Raw genomic sequence first — 22,805 nt, 5'->3', positions numbered from 1 at the left:
TCTGGTCCAAAAAAGCTATAGAGACCATAGAGTTGTCATACAGTGCATAGCCGAGTACAACACTGAAAGAGTGTGCCTTTGGCTTTGCATCTCTCTCTGCTTCCTGATCCCAGAGCACCTTTGTTCAGAGCTGCTGCTGTGACTTGTGGTACATACAAAGTCATATAAAGTGAATGGTTTTTATCCAAGCTTTCACTTGGATAAGAATTCATTTGACAAATGTCCTTGGTCAGAATCACACTTATTTAAGATGCAACACAAATTTGCTAAAGGGCTAGTGCTGGGAGTGTGGAGACTTTGTAATTATTCTATTGAATTTGCTGTCTGTGAAGTTACTGGTAAAACTTCCATTGATTTTATTGGGAGCAGGATTAGTCATTTTGCGAAGATTCATGTTGTACAGAAGATGTACAACTGTTTTCATTTAAGACTAGTGAAGGATTGTAGTTCTTTAATTCATTAGGTTTCAGCAGATTAGAAGAACTGAATTTTGATTAATTCAACAATTCTCGTGGCTTCAGCTCTGGAGTACTGTGAGTTTGATGGTGGTGTAGTTTCACTGAAAATAGTGCTGTGTCCTCCTGTTAACAAGAGCAAAACGGTTAGCCAGTACAAAAGATATATGGCAACATCAGAAACTCAGTCCTAGTCTTTTGATTGTCATTCCTGTTTTAAACTAAGATGGGGTAATTGTTACCTAATACATTCCTTCCTCTTAATGATAATAACACAATCACTACTTTCTGTATATAACCAGGCTCACGTTTCTCTTGCAGTGAGGTTGTGTTGTTCTCTTCTTTATTGGAAAATGACTGTCTCCCTCTACTGTTATCCTCCCCAGCATGAGACCAAAATACACGTGTGTGTGCATCAACATATACACACAAATAATGTGATGTGTAGTTACAGCTGTGATTAATCATTCAGTTGACTACCCTTAGTTGCCCCTTAGGTAATACACGCTAGTGTTGGCCTATTGTCTCTAGAGATACCCTACCCAATCTTTGATCTGAATGATTGGATTTGTCTTAGTGTCATAATGACTCTCCTTTTAACAGTTGCTGTATAAATTCAGATTACCTATAACTAATTAAAATAACTTTATTTTGTTTGAACCTAATACATTTTGGATTTGAAGCATTTAGACAAAAGGTTATATGGCCTTTCAGAAACCCTTTTTTAATGAAATATTTATTGCCAGCTTTTCTGTTCTTATTCCTATCAGCTTATCCTCAGTTTTCATTCAAGCTGTTATATTGCCATTGGGAAAATTAAAATAAGAAGGGCAGGCCATAAGTGGTCAACATGACTATGTATATCTCATATATGTACATGAATTGCTTGATATCATTCAAGTTTTATTATATCTGGTAAGTGCAAACATTCATTCAATAAATCTCTCTTTGCTGCTTTTTTTACTCATCCCTGTGGGATCATTCTCCTGTCCATGAATTTTATACTTTCTCCTGCCTACATACCATTACCGCAGAAACACTGTATCAGTATCAAAACAAGTATATTCACCAAAAGGAAGGCAGAAAATGTTAATGCTTCTCCATAATGTTAATGGTTCTCCTTCAGCATTTCCTCTGGATGAGGAGCAGCACTTAGTTATGCTCAGTGCTCTTTAACTTGACAGCTTTCACGTTGTCCTCTGCACCAGAGAACTTCTGGTCGTTGCTACTTTAGTGTGACCCATGGAGCTGATCAAATCTCACATCCTCTTAGTTTTTCTTCTTAAAGACTTAGCTGATGAAAGGTGGAATATAGTTTATGATGGTTTATGATACACTTAATCCCAAATTTGAAAAAATGATTTAGCGTCATCCACGAGACACAGTCAGAACACTGAAATACTTACTACAGTCAATATTGTGGTGTTACAGTTCTAGCAAGTAGGTGAGAACAAACAGTGCAAAGAATAGCCCATGCCAGACTTGGACCTGACTTTTTTTTGCATATGGCATTCCCTTAGAAATCAGTGGGAATTCTCCTTACACAGGTAGTTTCTACTCTGAAATTTTTCTCTGGGTTGGACTAAAAATTGTATTGTAAAGTAAAAATATTGCATCCACTGACTAGGGTTTCATAAAGAACATACTTACTGATTCACTCTGTGGTATTAGTGTAATAGCTATTGTGAAGGATCTTGGCAAATTGCTTATATCTTATGACCAATATGAGAAGCAATACATCCCAAATCATCTTCAACTTCAAGGTCGTATAGTACAGCACATTCTTCTGTGAAGTATGTGTGCATGCCTATATGTGTGTGTGTTTATCTAAGTACACATTTTTTGTGTTTAGAAAACTGTTAACTACAGTCTATTCTATGTCTTAGGAAGCATTTTTCAGGATGGTACACCATGAGTAACAGTAAACTTAGTTCATCAAAATGCTGAGTAAAACAGTGACAAGCCTCATTTTTGTTCCTTTTTATTAAGGACCTTGATCTGAGGAAGTATTATTTATTAGGCATTCACTGGGAAATTGATAGCATAATTTAACTTTATTAGCTAGTAAAACTGGTAAGCAGTACATAAAAAGATGGACCTTGTTATAGAGGGAATAATAATAATAAAAAAGGTTAATTTAAAGTTTTTTAAAAGGTCATCAGTGTAAAGACTTTTTAACATTGCCTTCTATGTTATGAACGCATACCTTGAAGTTTTGCTTCTGTCAATAGTTTTGTTTGTGTCTATTTTATAGCTGCTAAGTCTAGCACAGAATGGATTTGTACACTTAAAATGTTTTCAGCTTTTCAGTATCTTGAGATTAATTCTACATCTGGTGTGAACATACATGACATATCTTCTTTGAGCATAAGCCCCTCTACACAGTGTAGAGGAGAAGTAATGGATGTTGTGAGTATGCAGTGATTAAACACTTAGTTGTGTAAATGGAAGACATTGTTCCTGGTAAATGGGACACATGAAGAGGTATTGAGTATGTCTCTAATCTTGAGCCATTTACTGATTTGTAAAGGTGGGTGGGATGACTGTAGTCCTTGCTCACTGCACTGTCTTTGGGCAGCCTTGGATATATGTGAGCAACTTAAAACTTCTTTTGCTGTCACCCTCCTCTGAGTTGTGCAGAAGAGAATCTTATCCCATAAATGGTTATCTTCTTGGAGGACTAGAAATGAGGATATAAAAATCATGGATTTCATCCATGAAAACTTTTAGTTTCATCATGCACCTGTTTCATAAGTCATTTTGAGCAAAATGGATAAAAATGGAAAATGCAGCAGTGAAGCTGGCCCAGATAGAAAATCACTCCTCCAAGTCTGTAGAACAGCTGAGAATAATAGCCAGCATACTCATGCTTCTCAGTCACGCTTGCGTAAAGCACTGTTCCTAGACAAACCTTTAAAATGAAAGCCGTCACTCAAATCCATTAGTTAAGGAGTCTGTGAAGTTCACTTCCTCTAGTTGTTGCTGAAGTTCGGTATTAGTCTAACAGAAAGGATATATTTGTTTAGCATACTACATCTGCATTTTTTAACTTTTAAAACAATGTAATTGTCTAAAACCCTGGTGATGTACCTGCAATAGTGGGGCTTGTGTGCTAAATCTAGCCGTGTGCTCAGCACAGCACCTAAATGAGGGACTTAATTCCTCCATGCAGTAAACACGGAGAGGCAGGTACTGCTGAGGAACATTACACTGTTCTTGTGTGCTCAGTAATGAAACTCTGAGAGCTAAGCAAGAAGAAACAGTAGATGCATCAGACACATGCTATTCTGTTCTGGTCCTTGTGATGTGCTTGGTTTGAGAATTCATGCTAGCAACCAGATTAATTGAACCTATGCACCATAGACTTCCTTTACAGTCACTGCAGAGAGAGAGGCATTTCAAGAGGTGCAAATTCTCCCTGTTGAAGATTTGAGCCTAAGGATCTTTTGTCTGCCCAAGATTCTCAGCATCAAACCCTGACTTGGGTTCATCCATAATACTTCTAATTAATGTCATATATTATTCAGTGGGATTATTTCTTCTCGGGTGTAATAAGACATTCAAAATTATTGAAATTTGTTTCCTTTTTTGATATGGGTACCATGCTACTTCAATGCCTCCATTTTTCAGTGTTTACTTTTGCAGTGTTACTAAGATACAAGCTTGTATTTCCCTGTGGTTATGTGTGAGCTGTTGTACCTATATGTTCTCAGTAAGTGCAGTCCACAGAGTACGAAGTCTTGACTGACTATATTTTGTATGGAGAATATTTATGGACTCTTTCCATGAAAAAAAATGGCAAAAGAATGACACTAGCTACTAGAACACTTTCTCTGTTATCTAGTGATTTCAGGATAAACCTACCACCTAGATTACCAAAAAAACAACTGCATCACAGTGCCATCACTGGAAAGAAAATGGATTTTTGTGTCATAGGCTTTTGAAAAAAAGGAAGAGTAGTGTTACAGGCAGTAGTCAAAATAAACAGGCTTATTTTAAAGAAAGTATTTAGAACTGCTAGGAGTACAGTGGATGGTTTAGTGTGATCGCATTTGTCCTAAAAAAATGACAGAAAATTTCCATCGTTTGAATTTTTTATTCATTCATAGGTATGAGTTAGCATATGGCATGTTAACAAGGCTGGATATTGTTAGGTAGCAGTTGCTTTCAGCTGCATACTTTGGCCTCCAGGTTTTCAAACCTGCCACAGGCACGGAGTAATGACACAGTTCTTGTTGCACAGGATATAACTTACTTCCTGGTGGATGGTAATTAGAAGTTTGGGGTTATTATTCCTGCAGTTTAAGGACTAAGATATGTTGACAAGATCTAGCAAAACAAAATTTCAGCATATTGATTCTCTTTTCCCACATGACCCCTACTGGACCAAATTTTGCCCCAAATCTGCTTTTGAACCCAGGATCTTGCAGTACAGATCTTGACACCAGCAGGAAGGACACTTGTATGATGACTTTTTAAAGTCTGTGTTACATATGTAAATGGTTTTCAAGTCATTCTAGAATAACAAATAGTTTGATTGTAAAAAGGAAAACCAGGGAAGTTAAAAACACTGTTTACCAGTGCTGCTACATTATATCTCGTTCTGATATATGGCTTTATCTGCATGTTCCTTCAAACTGATTTCTTGCTCCCTACAGTGACATATTTTGCTAACACAACAGACTTGTTCCTTCCCAACATACAGCTTCTGGCTCCAAGAAATGTCAGTAGCCTTTTAGACAAACCTGTGCTTTTTATTCCTGTCTTTCTCAAGAGAAATATCAGCATCCCTCCAATAACATTTTTCCCCCTGTGGCTGTTCTGTTTGTTTTATAAACAGACTAGCTTTACTTTATATGTAGAGGCCGGTAAAGACATGGAAGGGTGGTTTTCTTCTTTCTTTTTCTTTTTTTTAACAGTTTTAAATATTTTTAGGAAAGTAAGAGAGTGACAGCCACTTCCCAACTTATGCAAATAAACATAGCTTTGTTTAGTCCTGAATTCATGCAGTTATTTCCTTTTTTAACCAATAGAGGCCTCCAGAAGCAGTTAACTAAACCTGTATGAAGAGGAGTGAACAGGATGCCCTCAGAGCTACAGGTCCTCCTTGGAGGAGCTCTGTGTAGCTGAGATTTGCAGTTCACACTGACGTACGCAGTGGCAGAACTTACTTACTTAAAGAGAAAGGACTCAAACGCCTTGTCATTACTACTTCCTTTTGGTAGCATCAGTTATATGGTTTCCTTATTTGTAAGGTCTGCTTTTAGGTCACTATCCAAAAAGAGACATGGAAACGATACAGAACCCCAGAAATTACTAGGCTAGGGGGGATAATTCTATAATATTAATGAAATCAACATTAGTGGGATTCATTTGCTTGATTTTTGTGTGAATATGCATTAAAGATGTTTCTCAAAGACAGAAGCTGTGATCTCTGTCACTCAGATGAGGAATGCAAGGGTCACTGGCTCCCCTGGTGCTGCAGCTTGATGTCTCCATGCTAGAATCAGTGAGATCCCTCCCAGGATACCCAGCAGGGCAGGGCTTGGCATCCAGGGGGGCACCGAGGCAGCCCCTGCCCCAGGCACCAGTCATCTCTCTGGGGACAGCCCGGGCCGTGGGCCCGCAGGTGGGCCTGACTCGATGGGGCCCATGGCCGGGCAGGGCAGGGCTGTGGGGAGCTGGAGACCAGCCCTGCTGCAGCGTTGCTGGGGCGGGGGCTGATGGCCCTGGGGGGCTGGAGTGGGATCCTGGGCCATGGGCAGGGTGTGCTGGGCAGGGACAGTGAGGCCTATTGTAGTCCTCATGGCCCTGACATAAATTTCTCTCTCAATACTCTACTTCAGCCGTCATTTTCTTTTTCTTTCTTTTTTGTAAAATGCTGCATATCAAATGTGTCGATTTTGACCTGCGACTGTTTAGGAATTTGAGAAATGACATTGCCATGTCCTAAAACCATAAGATCAGTATGAATTACTTTTTAAAGTAGTGTACCAAATAGGAAAATTTATTTAGAAGTAGGTTCATATATATAAATGCCTTGCTTCTGCATTTATTTATACATCCTTTGCTTGATTTTTCAAGCGTTTTCTGGTCTGGAATTCCCCTTTGTACCAATTCTGTTTCAGAATTGCCCTCAGAAGCTTAAATCTTGAAGTTTTTTTTTACTGAATTTTGTTTTTACATTTGTTTGTCTTTCTGTTATGTTCTTAATAATAAGATATAGGGGAAATGATTCATAATTATACAACAAAATATTAAGCAATTACGTACAATAGCAGTTTCAGGTGTAATAAGTTAGGGCATTAGTGTTATCTGGGAAAAAAAAGAAATTTCAAAATGGGTCCTGAATGTATCTTGAATCTCCTCAGACTCTATTTTCTTTCCTCTGCAACTATTTAAAGAGTAGGATCTATCTTAATTAAAATTTACTGCTCATCTCAGAATGGAAGGGCTGAAAGCTATTTTCCTATCCTCCTAATGTCTGTGCTGTTTATGTGCTTGAGATGGCTAAGTGGTAGTCTGAAAATTGCAATAAGATTAGTAATTACTAAGGGGACATAATGTACTGTTTTGTTGCAGTGGAACTCTGAAAATACTTAAACTGACTCTTAAAAGGAGAAGGCATTCATCATATTTTTCTCTTGTTATTCATAAGTTTTACTTAACTGGGTTCTACAATAAGTTTTCCTTCATAAAATGAGCACTAAAAACATTTCTTTTAGGACAAATTCTTTTCTTTTATACCACTAGAATCCAGAATCACTACTTTTAAGATTAGGAAGCTACAGCGGTCACATGGTGAGGTTGATTCCAGGCAAATATAGGTCTGAACCTGTAATGAAGTAAATCTATGGAAAAATTTGAAAAATTTGGTATGCTATTTTTTAGTTTACTGGGCACCTATGGGTTATCCAAATTAGTTGTTACTTTTTGTTTCAGACAGTCACATTGTCCTGTCTTCTTCTACTGACAGCTTAATCATACCTTCAAGAAAAACTGATAAAGACTATTTTAAACAGGTTGTCTAACTGTACTAGCATGAACAATTGCTTTGTGTAGTCTGCTACTTAAACAGCCACAACATTTGTTTCAATAGAAAGATACAAGGTCCTAAATGATACACAAAGCATCTTGGAAACAAATACTTTCAATGTCAGTGACTTTAGCAACAGAAAAGGGAAATACTGTATTTCCAAGAATATATTCTATTGAAAAATTGAAATGCCCTTGTATTGCATAAATTAAGATTGAAACAATGTTCTTATTTGATAGTTATTCTGAAATTGTGCTGATTCATTTGAAAATTTTTTCCCATACTGAGTTACAGAAGCTGAGCCAATTCTGGTGTGTTACTTTAACTTAAATACATTTTTTCAGAAGCTTTGTTGGAGTTACTCTTTCTTATTTTATACTAGTCAGATTTCCACTAATGTTGCTATTGTAGCTTAAAAGCGAGTGTGGTTCTTTGGGGCAAACAATTCCTTGCCATAATCTCTTTCGTTCTGAACTAAAATTGAAAAAGAAAAGGTAAAGGGACTGTCTGAAATTGGATGATGTTCAGTGTAAGATCTTCTTTCAGGACATTTTCTTTGAGGAAGGATATATAACAAAGAATTTCAAATTCCACTTAAATATATGCTTTTTTTTTTTTTAATTGAAATATGTTTAAATATTTTTTATTCAAGTTAACGTCAAACTGCAAATCATGAGCGACACTAAGTACTTAAGTTCCTCCTTATTTCAGTAGGAATTGTTGATATTCAGCTCTGCTCAGGAGCTGGCATGGCTCTGTTGTCAGAAAAACTTCAATATTGTAAGAGAAAAATACTGAATGTATTCCTATGATCTGATTTTGAAACAAATCCTGCATTGTGTTCACTGACAAAAGAGTATCTGAATCTAGCCAAGATTTTTAATGCCATCTAACTTTATGCATTTTGAACTAAAAGAACTTGTGTTGCTAGGCATCAAATTGGTGATGCATGGAAAAATTGTTCACTGAAACTATAATATAAGCCTGCATGTACAATTCAGAAGTAGATTTTCTGGGTGAGCATAAAATCTAAAACCCTATAAACGTATATTTAGACCAATTTTTATTTTCATTTTACCCACAGATACCATGAGTTCATAATCTGGTTTTATTTCTTTAAACAAATTTGAGGGAAAGTCTTTAGCTTTTCAGCATGCATAAATTAAAAATTCATAATATCTATAACTTGCTTGCTGTAATCAGTGCAGATTAGGCAGATTTTGTTTTCTGTTAGAGAACAGAAATATTTTTCTCCACAGAAAATTAAAATATTATCCCAGGTACCCTTCATGTAATATGAAAATATTTACTATTTGAGGGTTTTACCTATGACAGACAATACAGATCTTTCAAAAGCTTTATTCTTTCAGCAATGATGTATAGTTGACAGAGGGCTTTTAGTAATACACATAAAAAATGCCATTTACTTTTAAACTTTTCAATAACAAACTCTTTTCTTTCAAGAATGTAAGTACTAAAAACCTTCTAAGAATATAATAGTTTTACCTTGAGATATTTCCTGTGCCATTTGCTAAGTATACGTACCTAAACTCACCAATTCCTACAGACTTCCATGAAAGTCTCACAGCGAGCAGTTTTAGAACTGATCACGATGGGACTTAATTCAGAAAAAACCAAAACAGGTGCTGAGTACAGCAATTACTGTTAACAAGTCCATGGGTGCAAGCTAGAAGCCAAAATATTTGGAATATGTATATATGGGTATATATATATGTATTTGGAATTTTAACAGTTGTGGGTCGTTTTGGTTTTGGTTTAGTTTGACTTACTTACATTTTTAATTCATAATCCTGCAGTTTTCCTTTTTTCTGAAAGAATTCCATATAGAGGCATGTGTGCTTGTGGTGGGAGAGAGAGGGGGACAGATCGGTCGGCATTTTAAGAATGAGGTACAACATTATAGAAGAGCATTAAAGAACCTGAACCTTTTCTCTGTTTCATAACGAGATGGTGACAACACAAAATCAAATAACTTCCAGTGGGGTCTTAATTACTAAAATAAACTTATAAAATAAAAATATTTGTATATATAAAATAAATATTAAAACAGCAACAGGAACAAAGAAATACCCACTCATTTACTTGGAAAACCGGATGATGGTAACTTTGAAACAATCTTTATGCTTGGTCCATAAAATAATAAAAAATGACATTTTTTGCTTGGAAGAAAAGCTTTCAGACAAGGCTAGAATGAAGCAGAGTTCTCTGATGATGCTTGCCTTTTTTTTTTTTTTCCCCAAGATTATTTCATTCAGGTTGGAAGGTGGTGAATTGCTTTGTGGACTGCAAGTACATAAATACAATGTACTTAAAATATGGAGTCTTTATGACTGTTCCATAGACTGTGGCTCTTAGTCTCTCAGCTGGAAAAGCTCCAGTGAAACTCCACCTGTTGCTGCCTTGAGTTTTCTTTGTGCTTAGGAGTGGAGAGTGTTCAGAGGCTCACAGATGAATGGCTTTTCTTCATTAATATCTTTGAAAGAGGTCACTATGTCAACTTCCCTGAAAATGAAGGGTATCCTAATTCTTGAAACTTGGTACTTAGAAGAAGTATATTCCTTTTGTTCCATCATTTTGTACCTTACATTTCTAGATTAAATTGTTAAAAAGTAAAAGTAGCATACGTGTCATCTAAGTAAGGTACTCCTGTAGACTTACTCTCTACTTAATGAGAGACAGAGAGGACATGCTTTACAAAATGATGACTCTCTCTCTGGAGGTGGGCCTCCATAACCTTAACTAATACTTTTCATGCTTTATAGCCGTCTAAAGCCAAGTAACAGTAGATGTACACTATGTTGCAATGCTCAATATACTTGCAATCTTTGCACCCTGTGACACAATAACCAGGAAATATTTATGTCATATATGTGGGAAGAGCTGCTGCAGCTCTACAATAACTTTTAATTTTCTTATGCTATAGAGACAAGAATGGCAACAGAAAAATGATCTTTAAAAAAAAGAATTCTATGAAATGTTTTAAAAATCTTTCCAATTTTCCCTTATTTTTAATAGCTGCACAAAATTCCTTGAAAGGCAGTGTGACATTATCTTTGTATAGCAATTGCTCTCATTTAGATATCCCAGTTTTTGAAGTTCATAAAAAAAATAAAGTCACTATGCCTGGAAGAAATTGTCATCTCTAAACAAAATAAACTGCTAAAAACAGTCATAAAAAACAAGTAGCCCAGCTGGCTCAAAATGAACCTATGCAGAACTAAAACTGGACAGGTCCAAAAGCAGAAAAGATTATCTATAGGTATTCATACTGGTAGCCACTGCTTGCATGCCCTGGAAAGCTTTTTGCTTTCACAAATTATCTTGACATAAAGCTTCATTGTTCTTTTTCTCTGAGTATAGTCCTTATTCACCTTCACTGTGCTGTAAAACTGGTTCCTTTCCTCTGAAATGGGGTTTTATATAGTGATCCACTTAGATTATATGATTTACCATATCTTTTAATGAAAGTAACAATAGTATAAAGACTTACGGATAGTGGAGAATATGGAAACCCATACTCTCAGGAACACTTACACATATCATGTTTATGCTTCCTCCTTTTCTTTGGTTTCCATTCAATTTCTATTCTCAATGCAGGACTGTAATCATGATGTTCAAATGCCTAAGGGGTCAAGATCTAAATACACCTCTGATTATGTCTTTTTTACATGATCTACTAAGACAGCTGTATTCCTTGGGAGCAATACGTCTCCTGCAAGCCAGAATGAAATATTTTAGCGATGGTGGAAAAAAGAATGCTTTTTTTTTTGGTTCAAAATGTTTCAGTGTAGCTGGATTTCCCTTGTCCCAATCTGGAAAATCATGTGCCACTATCTTTCTTACGAAACCTTTGCTGTCTAATCCAAGATTTTTGAGGAAACAAAGTAAAACCCAGCATATAATAGATAAAAATCCTTTAATCAGTATGTTTATCCTAAGATGTTTTTATTAACAGAGTGGGTGGAAAAGAATAGAAACCCAGGACTGACTGTCGCTCATAAGTCAGTTGCCAGCAGCCATTAAACACTATGGTGATAGTGTTCACTATCATGAATATCATATCTGTATTTATAAATACTTAATGTATGTAACTTACATATATGTCATATATTTGCATGAATTTGTAGAGTACCTTGTTCCATATTCATCTTTGAGATCCTCAGTTTTACCATGTTGTAATTCACTGCACTGTAGGAGTCACAGCAACATACAATTTAGGTGGCTTAGCAGTGAACCAGTCACAATGCTGTTGACAGCCTACAATGTTTTGCTATTCTGGCAGTTTCAAAACAGTATCCACACAATGGGAAGCATCGTAAGCTGGTTCTGAGAATACACTGGGTAAACTTGTGCTCTGAATGGAAAGAATGCAATATACAGAAACATCATTACACTTTTAGACTTAAATTAAATGCCATTCATATGTATTTCAGGGGTTTTTGCATTTTTTTTAAGTTTGATGTTAATATAAATTTAAAATTTCTGCTTTTTGTCTCATCATTCTTTTTCAACATTTCAACAGCATAAAAATAATTTACTGTTAATATTATTTAAACTGCGTAACGTTTTTATAGATACAATATTACATTTGCTCCAATCTTTTTTTTATGAAAACAAAATATAGTAAGCTTGTGATTTGCAGATATATTTTTGCAAATATTCATTTGAATGTCTGTAATCGATTGCCTACAAAGACAAAATCCAATAGAAATTATATTTACTACTGTACCATAAAATCCAGAAATTATATGTAATACAAAGTGATAGCTGGGAGTTTTTTCAGTCTTACTACATGTTGAAATTCAATAATGTATCTTTCTTGCTTGTAGAAGGTAGTATTTTGGTATACTAGTAGCCTACTATTGGTTGTACCAGAGGAAGTGCATCATTTTAAATGTGTAACATTTACTTCAGACTAATATTCTATATAAAATAATTTTTGGCAACTTTTTTGTTTTGCTTTTCATAGCATGGTCCACATTCAGAATTAGGTGGTGTGGATTTCCTTAGTATTCAGGAAAAGCTATGTATATTGGAGAAGTCAATAAAAAGCAAACAATGTTACTGAGCTAACGGGGCAGTGTCATTTTACTATCATTTGCAGAATGGTTACATCCTAAATTTAGTAAAAGAAAAAAGACCAGCTACTTCAAATATGAGTCAGGTAGAGAATGAATGACTGTTCAGTTTAGATAAAGCAAGAGCCAAAGGACTGACAATCTGGTCAAACATGGGCATACTTTGAAAGACTTTTTCTTTCCAAAAAACCACGCAAAGCAGTTAAGACTTCATTATATTCATGGACATGTGGGGAAGTTTTTTGTTTTCCATATACTTTATCATATCTTTTTTGAAAGTACGTAAAGAGCACACCATTTAAATTTCATTGCTGTAAAAGCAGATTATTCCTTTACTTAGCCGACCTAAGTAAAAGTAACCTGTGTGACCTCAGCTCTCTGGCTTTTATGGAACAATAATCATTTTCTGACAGAACCAGTTTGCAGGGTTTTCATATGTCCACAACAAAGAAAAATTGTGTGTCATCTCAGTTTTATTATATCCATCAGCTGGCTGCCCATTTGTTGTGGAGTGTCTGCTGTGACATAGGGCCGTGACTCTATTCGGCTGTAATAGATTGCCTGTAGTGCATTCAGTGACTCTGGTACCTGTTGCTGGTTCTTTTTCCAGGTCAACTGGCTGCAGGTACATGTGAGATTGTTACTTTGGACAGAGATAGCAGTCAGCCCCGAAGGACTATAGCCCGACAAACAGCTCGCTGTGCATGTAAAAAAGGACAGATTGCCGGTACAACAAGAGCAAGGCCAGCCTGTGTTGATGGTAAGAAACAAAGATCTATTCTATCAGTTTCTGCCAATACAAGAGTGGTGTAAACTGGTAGTGTCTCATAAAAAAAATAAAAGTTCTATAGAAGAAATTTTCATGTGTCCCAACTAGCAATGACAATACCATTGAAATTCCTCAAAAGGGTGTTACTGACTAAATAGTATAGATATTTCAGTTACAATTTTTTTAATTGGCATTTTCACTTTTGTTTTAGCTTGATATGCAGTTGAATGTTAAGGCCATGGTGCTGTTATATTTTGCATGTGATAACAGGATCAGTAGTGAAATGGCATTCTTTTTTCCCCTACTTTTTATTCCTTATAACATTAAAAAAACAGTGCAAAAGAGCTTCAAAATTTTGTGCCACTGGGAAGCTAATGTGACTGCTCCTGTGTGATAGTTAATGTTGTTAAAGAAAACACTAATACTATAGTTGGAATATAGTATCTGAATATACCTCACATGTCCAGCATTCCTTCTCTCCTTAAAATGATGATTCTGTATGATTCACTGCAGATGCAGTGATAGCATGCAGCTGGAAAACTGCTGACATACAGGGAGGTATGAAAATGTTTCACTTTGAAATCATTTTTTGAGACAAATGAATTTCTGTGTTACAGATAAATAAGACATTAACAATGGGACAATCTTCAAGACAGGTCTGCCAGTACAAGGCTATTAGCAAGAATTCATATTAAAAGTAAAATTGGAGATGTATTGAAAATAGTTGATGCAAAATGCTATGTTTTGATCTAGGCTCAGTTAACAAAAGTAAAAAGAAGATGCTTATGTCTAGAACGACAATAAATTCACAGATTGCCTTTGAATACTGACTGGTTTGAGTCCTCGAATAAAAATATTGCTGAGAACACCCTACTGTTGCCTCAAAATTTGGTCTTACCAGTGATTATCAAAGAAGACAGCTCAAAGATTTTAGAGCCTACCCACAAAACTAAATATAGAACAGCATGCACATTCTATTTTTGCATTTTCCTTTCACTGTTTTTGGTACTCTGTAAGACAGTTTCTTAGCTGTCTCTTTTGTAATGTGATATTATATCCAGTAATTCTCTTCTTTCCTGTTTTATTGTAAGATCATAAGTCTTAATTGCTTAAGAAAGGAATGGTTTTATTGTGTTATTTATAATTGTAACTTTAGCAAAAATACTTTTTAGCAATTAAAAAATTCAACATGTTTCCCATTTTAAAGCAGCAAAGTTCTAAGGGAAAATAGAAGTTTTGCATCATCCGGTGGGAACAAAACACAAATTTTCCTCAGTTATGGCCTGTGGTGAGATTCATTTGCTGTAACTTGTGTATCCAAAGTTAGTTGTCTAACCTAGTAACTCCACTTTTTCTTTATACCAAATGGAGAGCAAAAGGCACCTTCTCGGAGTAACTTATCTCATCCTAAGTGCCTAAGATAAATCAGATGTAGCACTCTCTGGTACTCACTGTTTCTCTGCCTTGCCTTAAGACACCTGTGGTGATGAGACTTTAGATAGCTAGAACGTATGTGTCAGTAAGAAGACATGACTACACTTCATCCTCCAATTGCTATATTAGCTTAGTCTCCAACTATGGAAGGTTTGAGGTCATTTAATATTCAAAAATAAATGTTTTATTTATTTATTTATTTGTTTGTTTATTTATTGGGAACTCGCAAAGAAGAGCTATTTCAAATTCTGCTTTTGCTTTCAGTGTAGTTGATAATAATTTTATGAAAACAGAGAACTGGATGACAAGATCTATGGTTAGGTATTGTGTAATAAGAGGGCTCTTTATGTAATCCACATTTGAAAAATAAGTGGGAAGATCATCAGGTGAAAAATAGAGCTTCCCATTAACATTTTTGTCCAAGTTTTATCATGCATTTTTTAAAGCTTTTCTACATAGTTCTAATAAGATCTAATAACATGGTTCTTTATTATTCTGTGAAATGTTTATAGTTAGGATGCTGAGCCATTTGCTAGGAATGATAACTGCAAGACATGTAGGACGTGCTACTTTGCTTTCCTGGACGCTGTTAGGGATGTTTTGTAATCAAAGCTCAAAAAGGTTAATGATACCTGGAATGGTATACCAAGTTCACAAATTAAAAAGAAGGCACAAGCCAAATCTTTGATCTGTAGGTTTTATTTGTGAATGAAGTTAAAAAAATAGTTTTACATACCATAAACACAATTATATAGGAAAGAATAAATGAGCACTTTATTTTTTCTCTGATCTTTCACTTGCAAATAAAGCTGGCAGATAAATTGGCCATTGACTAACAAGTATCCATCTGTGAATTTACCACGTTCATGGTGTAAGGAATATGCACTGAATTTTTCCATACTGTTAATATTAATTTCTAGAATAAAGTGCTTCAAACACAGCTACTAAATGCTTTCTTCTGAACAGAACATGAAATCTGCATAAAATAATGTCTGAGAAAAGCTAATTTTGTCTCTAATATTAAGTCACGTACTGCTGTTTTATGAATGCAACAACCAAACATGATTTGTTTATAAAGAAGGATATTTTCACCTACAGAAATCTTCCATCTAGCAGACATTTCCATTAACTTTTTTCATATAAATCCCATTTTTCAAACAAACAAATAAGTCCTTCTCTAAGCTTTCTTAAATAGGACATAGAGTATGCTTTTGCAAATTTTCTTTATATTATAATTGATGTTAAGAATGTAATTGCTATTTGACATTTCATGTCTGCTATCAAAAAAAGAAAATCTCATTGGGCAGTACTTTTTTTCATGCCAGTTTGCTTTCCAAAGATTTGGTTCTTTTAGTTTTTTTCTTTATATAGTCTTGATTTTAATGAGGTTGTTTTTGAAGTAAAAGTAGCGGAATTAGACCTTAGAACTTTAATAATTAATGCAAAATCATTTGTGAAGGAAGCAGGCATAGTAAGTGTGACCTGCTAACCTACTACCAAGAAAACATTAGCTAACATTTGTGTTACAGCTTCTGGCAAGAAATTGTTTTGAAGATTCAGTACCAAAGGTGGTAATTTTTACAACCTTAAAATGCATCATATTGTACCTGGCTAACATTTGTTCATTGTTTAGTGGAGAGAAGTGACTTTGAATATATTCAGTTATGCTGTAGATTTCCTGGAGCTCTGAAATGCAAGTGTCAATTATTGCAGCAAAAAGAGTAAGTAATTGAAGGGCTCTTAAACCTCACAAGCATTGTCTGAGATTGCGCTTGTCAATGTAGCTCTTAGAGTAAGTCCTGAGTTGATTACCAGAATCCACTCCGATTTCCACTGCTATATCAGCTAAGGTCTTTGAAAGACAGTAGATGTCAGATAGATAAAACTGGAATTCTTAAAAATGAAAATGCAGTGTTTAGGGCTTGGTCTGAGCAGTGCATGAAGAACAGAGGTTTTCTTGAAATGTTTCCCTATGACGGAGAGTGCTGATTTACTCTTCATTTTTTTCTAGCAGTCTTTAAGTATGGCAGATTGCTAATGTAATCTGAAAAAATGGCATCAATATTCACCCTGATTTCAAGCTTGATTTAGTGTTGATTGCTTCATTCCTAGACCCACAGAGTCATAATGTATATTTGGTATGTTTGGTTGTGATGTAATTTTTATTCATGAATGTAGGTTTTGTGATATTATGACAGTAGTTTGCCTGCAGTTTTACTTATATTATTATTATTTACAACTAGCATTTCCTAGTCCCTTTTTTGAGAGCAAATTCCATAGAAATGACCTCAGTTGCATTACTTTGATAAGATATTATGTTTCAACATAGCATCTGGTTTATCACCGGAGTAATTTCCCTGTATGTCAGTCAAGCTTCATCAGTTTTTTAGGCTGGAGCCTGTGAGAGACTGGAAGATAGCAATTACACTCTATTTTTGTCCAATACCTTCACTAATTTAAACTTGTTTTAAAGCAAGTGACAAAAAGTCTTTGATAACAGTGTGTGTACAGTGCACCCATGGTTTGAGTTCTTTTAAAAGTATTGTATCTATCTGAAAATAAAATTTGATATGCCAAAGCGTTTCATAGAGTACAAGTGTACTAACCTGAGAAGAGTGGGATGAACATTTGAATGTTCAATAGATTACAGTAATTCTGTCCGATATATATTTATAGCTCAAAAATAAACAGCAATTTTCTCCAGAAAATAGAAACAGTTGATGAGAGGAAAAGTGGTATGAGAGAAGTGGTTTAATTGCTTGAGAAAGTTAGGATGGCAATCTTTAATTTGCTTACCTGAATTCTGTGATTAGAAGATTCTCATGCTCTGGATTTGAGTTCTGGCTACTTTTATGTCCACAAAGGGCTATGAGAAATCCCAGGACATTGATACTGATATCCAAAATTCCTAAATTTGGAATAGCTGGAGCTCAGGTAACTGAATTCAAAGTGTTCAGACAATTTATGTTGTGATTCAAAGTCTTTTTTTTTTTTTTTTTTTTTTTAAGCTTTAAAGTTTTAATGAAGTTTTAATTCTTTTGCAAGAATTGTAACAATATTATTTTCTATAGAATCTTATTTGGTATAACTTGTTCATACATTATGATTAACATGCTTTTCAGTTGGCATTGATTGATTTTGTTTAACACAGAAACTGAGAATCCATAAGGAAGCCACATTAATTTCGATCAATAATTCCCTGCTCTTCTCATTATCTCTAGGAGTCTACGGGGAGGTGTAGGGGTCAGAACTGATCATTAATAGAATCCTAGGTCATGCACTTGAAACAAAACTGCCTAATGTCGAGAGCTTCATCATTCTAAAGTATCTTATCCATACTGGGGGAAAAAAAGGAAAAAAAAAAGGAAAAAAAAAAAAAGAAAAAAAGGACTATAATGATTTTCAGAAATGGAAATTTTAGCTTTTACATTTACAATATTTCATGTTTGTTAATATGCTATTTATATTATTTTATCCTGGGTTTATTGCAGATACTTGCAAATGTTTCCTCACTGTAAATATGATAAAACCAAAATGCAAAGCAGGGTGGATATGAAATTAAAAGGAGACTGAACAATACTATGTAGGCATTTTGCTGGACCTGAAGCGGTGTACTGTACAGTGTGGAAGATTTAAGTCTAGGAGGAGAGTGGGACTATTTGGCCATAAAAATGATCAGAGGGCTGGAACACCTCTTCTGTGAAGAAAGGCTGACAGAGTTGGGGTTGTTGATCCTGGAGAAGGCTTCGGCGAGACCTTATTGTGGCCTTTCAATATATAAAGGGGGCTTATAAGAAAGACAGAGAAAAACTTTTTACCAAGGTCTGTAGTGACAGGACAAGGGACAATGGTTTTAAACTAAAAGAGGGTAGATTTAGATTGGACGTAAGGAAGATTTTTTTTACAATGAGGGTGGTGAGACAGGTGTTGTGGAACAGGTTGTTCCATGAAGAATGGAGAAGTTGTGGATGCCCCATCCCTGGAAGCATTCAAGGTCAGGTTGGATGGGGCTTTGAGCCACCTGAAAGATGTCCCTGCCCATGGCAGGGGGGTTGGACTAGATGATCTCTAAAAGTCACTTCCAATCCAAGCCATCCTATGATTTTATGATTCTATTTGATCCTGGGCAAATTACATTATGGTCATAGAAAAACAATTGGCTATTCTGCTAGGTAGTTATGAAGTTAAACAGGTTAGAATGTATGTAGCTTGCCTTGCTATTCTTAACAGATTGGAAAGAGTGACAGTTACTTTAAACTGGAGAAAATTTTGCCTGTAATGAACATTTTGGAAAAATTATCCTAATAAAAGTCTGCTAGTTCCCTGGGATCTGAAAGACAATATCACCCATTTTCTGTTTTTCCTTTCTCTATTTGCATAGAGAGCCTGGGTATCAAAAATACTGACAATACTAACATTTCAGTTATGGAATCACAGAAAAAGATAGAACTTTCTTACATTTTTGAAGATTCAGGTACACTGAACAGTTAAACTCATTGAGTGGCCAGTGTGTACAGAAGACCTTCTGTCTAGCAGATTTCTAGCACCCCTGAAAATTAAATCCCTAATTTGTAAGTACTTAATATTAATACTGAGTCAGAGGGCCCAGGGAATAGTAAAGAAATGTGCATGTGATGGTTTAATATTTGCCTGGGAATATTCTGACTGTGGTCATGAGTTTAATTTCCAAAGAGTAAACCAGTTTTGTTTATAATCAGGGCTTTTAAACAATATCAGAACTTGTTAACCAGTGGTCCTATTTAATACTGCATATGTTACTGGTAGAATGTAATAATGCACTGCAATATTAGAATATCTTTCAAGGAATGCAATAAACAATATTTTGGTCATTGCTTATATGCCGTTATTTTAAGTTTTCATATACCTTCTTGAGCCTTGGCAGTCTCTTAGTGGTTTTTTGATGTACCTGAAGTGTTCCAAACACTGTATATGCTCATTTATGAAATAACCATTGGGTACTTGTCTTGTACTGTACCTTAGAATATTAATAATTTCTATTTACTCCTACCCAGAAATTATAAAAGAAAAAAAAATGTACCCTTAACTATATATCTTTGCTTAGGCAGTGGGGGAAGGATAGCAACTATGCCTTTGCCAGCAACTTAGTTTTCAATGTGACTTAAAGAAATAATAATTCCTTTCTCCCTTTCCTCACACCAACTCCCATATATGCAGTCACAATTGCATCTGTGCAATGCACCAAAACGTGTACAACACTTTTTATTTTCATTCAGCTGCCTCTGGACAACTCCCATCAGAACTGTAGATTTTCCCAGTTACTGACAATGGAAGTAAAATTGTTTCTGTGACTCATGAGCTTCCCCATCCTATGCATGGTACTGGCACATTATGACAGTTTCCACCTTGTGGGTCACTTTTCATTTAGAAATGCACAGGAAGTTGAATTTCACTCCAGTTGCTTTGCTTCCTGCTCCAAACTGTTAAGGACAACATGTGACATTCCAAATCAAGTTGAGTAATAGTTCTTATCCAAATAATATCACAAACTTAGTAAAATCTTATAAACATGATCACATAAAATACATTTATTCTCTTTGGTCATGAATGTCAAGTGTCAGTTAGAGATTGAAGTGTTGCTGGGGAAGAAATGCCACTGTTCAACCCCAAGACAGAAGGTGAACAAGGCAAAACAAATATATCAGTAGCTGCAGCATCAATGGCAACACTGATGTGTCTATAAGAAATACAGTGAGATAAGTTAGGTTTCCCCTCCTGACTGAGAAAACACAACAGGAATAACCAAACACAAGACAAAAAAGCAACCAACCAATGAAAAAAACCCCGACTGCTTAGGAGGGTAACAAGCAGATCGGTAACAACCCTAAAGGAGTATTTTCACCAAGAACAAGAGTTAAGGTCTTCACTATGTTATGAAGTGTTTAGTACCTAAACTCAAATGACTGCGGCCCCACCTCGAGTACTGTGTGCAGTTTTGGGCGCCTGAGTATAAGAAGGACATCAAACTATTAGAGGAGGGCAACCAAGGTGGTGAAAGGTCTCAAGAGCAAGACTTAGGAGGAGAGGCTGAGGTCACTTGGCTTGTTCACCTTGGAGAAGAGAAGGCTGAGGGGTGACCTCATGGCAGTCTACAACTTCCTCAAGGGGGCAGCAGAGGGGGAGGTGTTGATCTCCTCTCTCTGGTGACCAGCAATAGGACACGAGGAAATGGTATGAAGCTGCATCAGGGGAAGTTCAGATTGGACATTGGCAAAAGGTTCTTCACTGGGAGGGTGGTCAGTCACTGGAACAGGCTCCCCAGGGATGTGGTCATGGCACCAAGCCTGTCAGAGTTCAAGAAGCATCTGGATGACGCTCTGAGTCACATGGTTTAGTTTTAGGTAGTCCTGCAAGGAGCAGGGAGTTGGACTTGTTGATCTTTATGGGTCCCTTCCAACTTGAGATATTCTATGGTTCTATGATTCTATGACTGGATGTGACATAAAGATGCAGATGAAGATTTTGCATAATGCTAGTGTTTTCCACAGAATAATTCACTCTTCAGCAGTGAGGTAGTAGAGAGGGAGTACTGATCACAGCTTGAAAGTCAGGCCTTGTATGGGTTTATGGGTTCTCAGGCTGAGTACTTTTTTTTTTTTTTTGGTAGAGAGCAACTGCTTCCTAATGGCAAATAGATCTATAGATCTCCTTCCATGATCTAAGAATGTTTATGGAGTAACAAATCAGGGATGTAGAGGAATTAGGTTTAAGTAATTATGTATGGGATAAGTGTAAATAAAATGTAGCTGAAGATAAAATACTTTTCTAAGCCTTGTACCTATAACAAAGTGACCAAACTGGAATTACGTTTCAGTCAAAAGCATCCTCCTTTGAGGTTAAACCTGGCATCAGTACACTATTTCAGGTTAAGTGACGGCTGTCTTTCTAAATGATAGTGCAGGGAAATATTTAGGAAAGCAGAATTTAATTATGTGATTTGGAAGGTAGCCAGGAACCAGGGGTTAACACTGGTACTGTTGCAAAGGCTGTTGAGAGAACTTTAATTGCCTCTAACGCTTAGTGCCTTGCTTTCACATTCCGTCTGAAAGACAACACCTTCAGCCTCCTGGTGCTTCATTGGACACATTAGTTCATCAATGCTAACAGCTTCGTTTCCTTTAGTTCCTTGATGCTCCTAAGCAGTCACCCATGTAGTCTAATCCTCTTTCATCTGCATGCTCTGATGGCAGTTTCAGCACAGAAAAATAGTTGGAGGTTATGTGACATTAGATTGTGGAACAATTTTCTGAGGGAGTGGCTAGAAGCCTAATTACTACAGACATTTTAAATTGAACTGGACAAAATGCTAGAGAACATATTACGCATTAGCATAAGTATGCACTGCATCACTGGATAGTTTTCTGTGCTTGATTTCTTGTGGCAGAGCACTACCAACAGCAACAGCAGTCTGATTGCAGTCTGTTTCATTAGCTAACTTCAGGCAATAGGTCAACGTGACATTCCTAAGTTCCGGAGTTTGGTCACTGTAAGCACCCTCTGCAGGCAGTGACATGAGATGGGCATGTCAGAGGTCATGTAGTGTCAATATTGGAATTGCCTTCTGAAAGCTTCTCTCTTTGTCTCTCTTATGGGATTGAAGAGAACATAGGATGACTAGCAGAGTAGGTTTTCTGCTTGAATGTAATGCATGTAAACACTTCAGGCCATCAGCTGCTCACATTGCCTTCTGGAAAAGCCACTGTCTTCACTGATTAGAGGCAGTTCAAGGAAAACATGTAACATGTTTATATTACCCTCTCTGCTTGTCATCCTAGGTTCTAGTTATTCCCAGAAGAGGGGGAAAGAGAAACTTTCAAAACTATTCATGTATGAGGGTGGGCTACTGTCGGAGCAACATATTTGTCTCCAGTGTGTGCAAGAGAATATAGAGAGATGAGCCTTTGTATATACCCCTACTATCAATGGGTGAGATAAAACTATAGCTAAATGACACTGGCACTATGTGAAAGCAG

General features: G+C 36.1%; 1 protein-coding gene across 1 annotated transcript in view; it reads left to right on the top strand.

The window, feature by feature from the left end:
- TAFA5 (TAFA chemokine like family member 5) overlaps positions 1–22,805 on the top strand; it is a gene marked incomplete at both ends in the record, with an annotated part of 361,021 nt that overhangs the window by 222,049 nt on the left and 116,167 nt on the right. The window contains one exon of the mRNA XM_082310220.1: positions 13,201–13,350. Within this exon, the coding sequence (XP_082166346.1) occupies positions 13,201–13,350 (150 nt within the window). The remainder of the gene's footprint in view (positions 1–13,200; positions 13,351–22,805) is intronic.

The sequence above is a fragment of the Platalea leucorodia genome (assembly GCF_965183815.1).
Source record: "Platalea leucorodia genome assembly, chromosome: 4".
Lineage (NCBI taxonomy): Eukaryota > Metazoa > Chordata > Aves > Pelecaniformes > Threskiornithidae > Platalea > Platalea leucorodia.
Note: the sequence above shows the minus strand (reverse complement) of the source record. Positions and strands in the feature narration are given on the sequence as shown.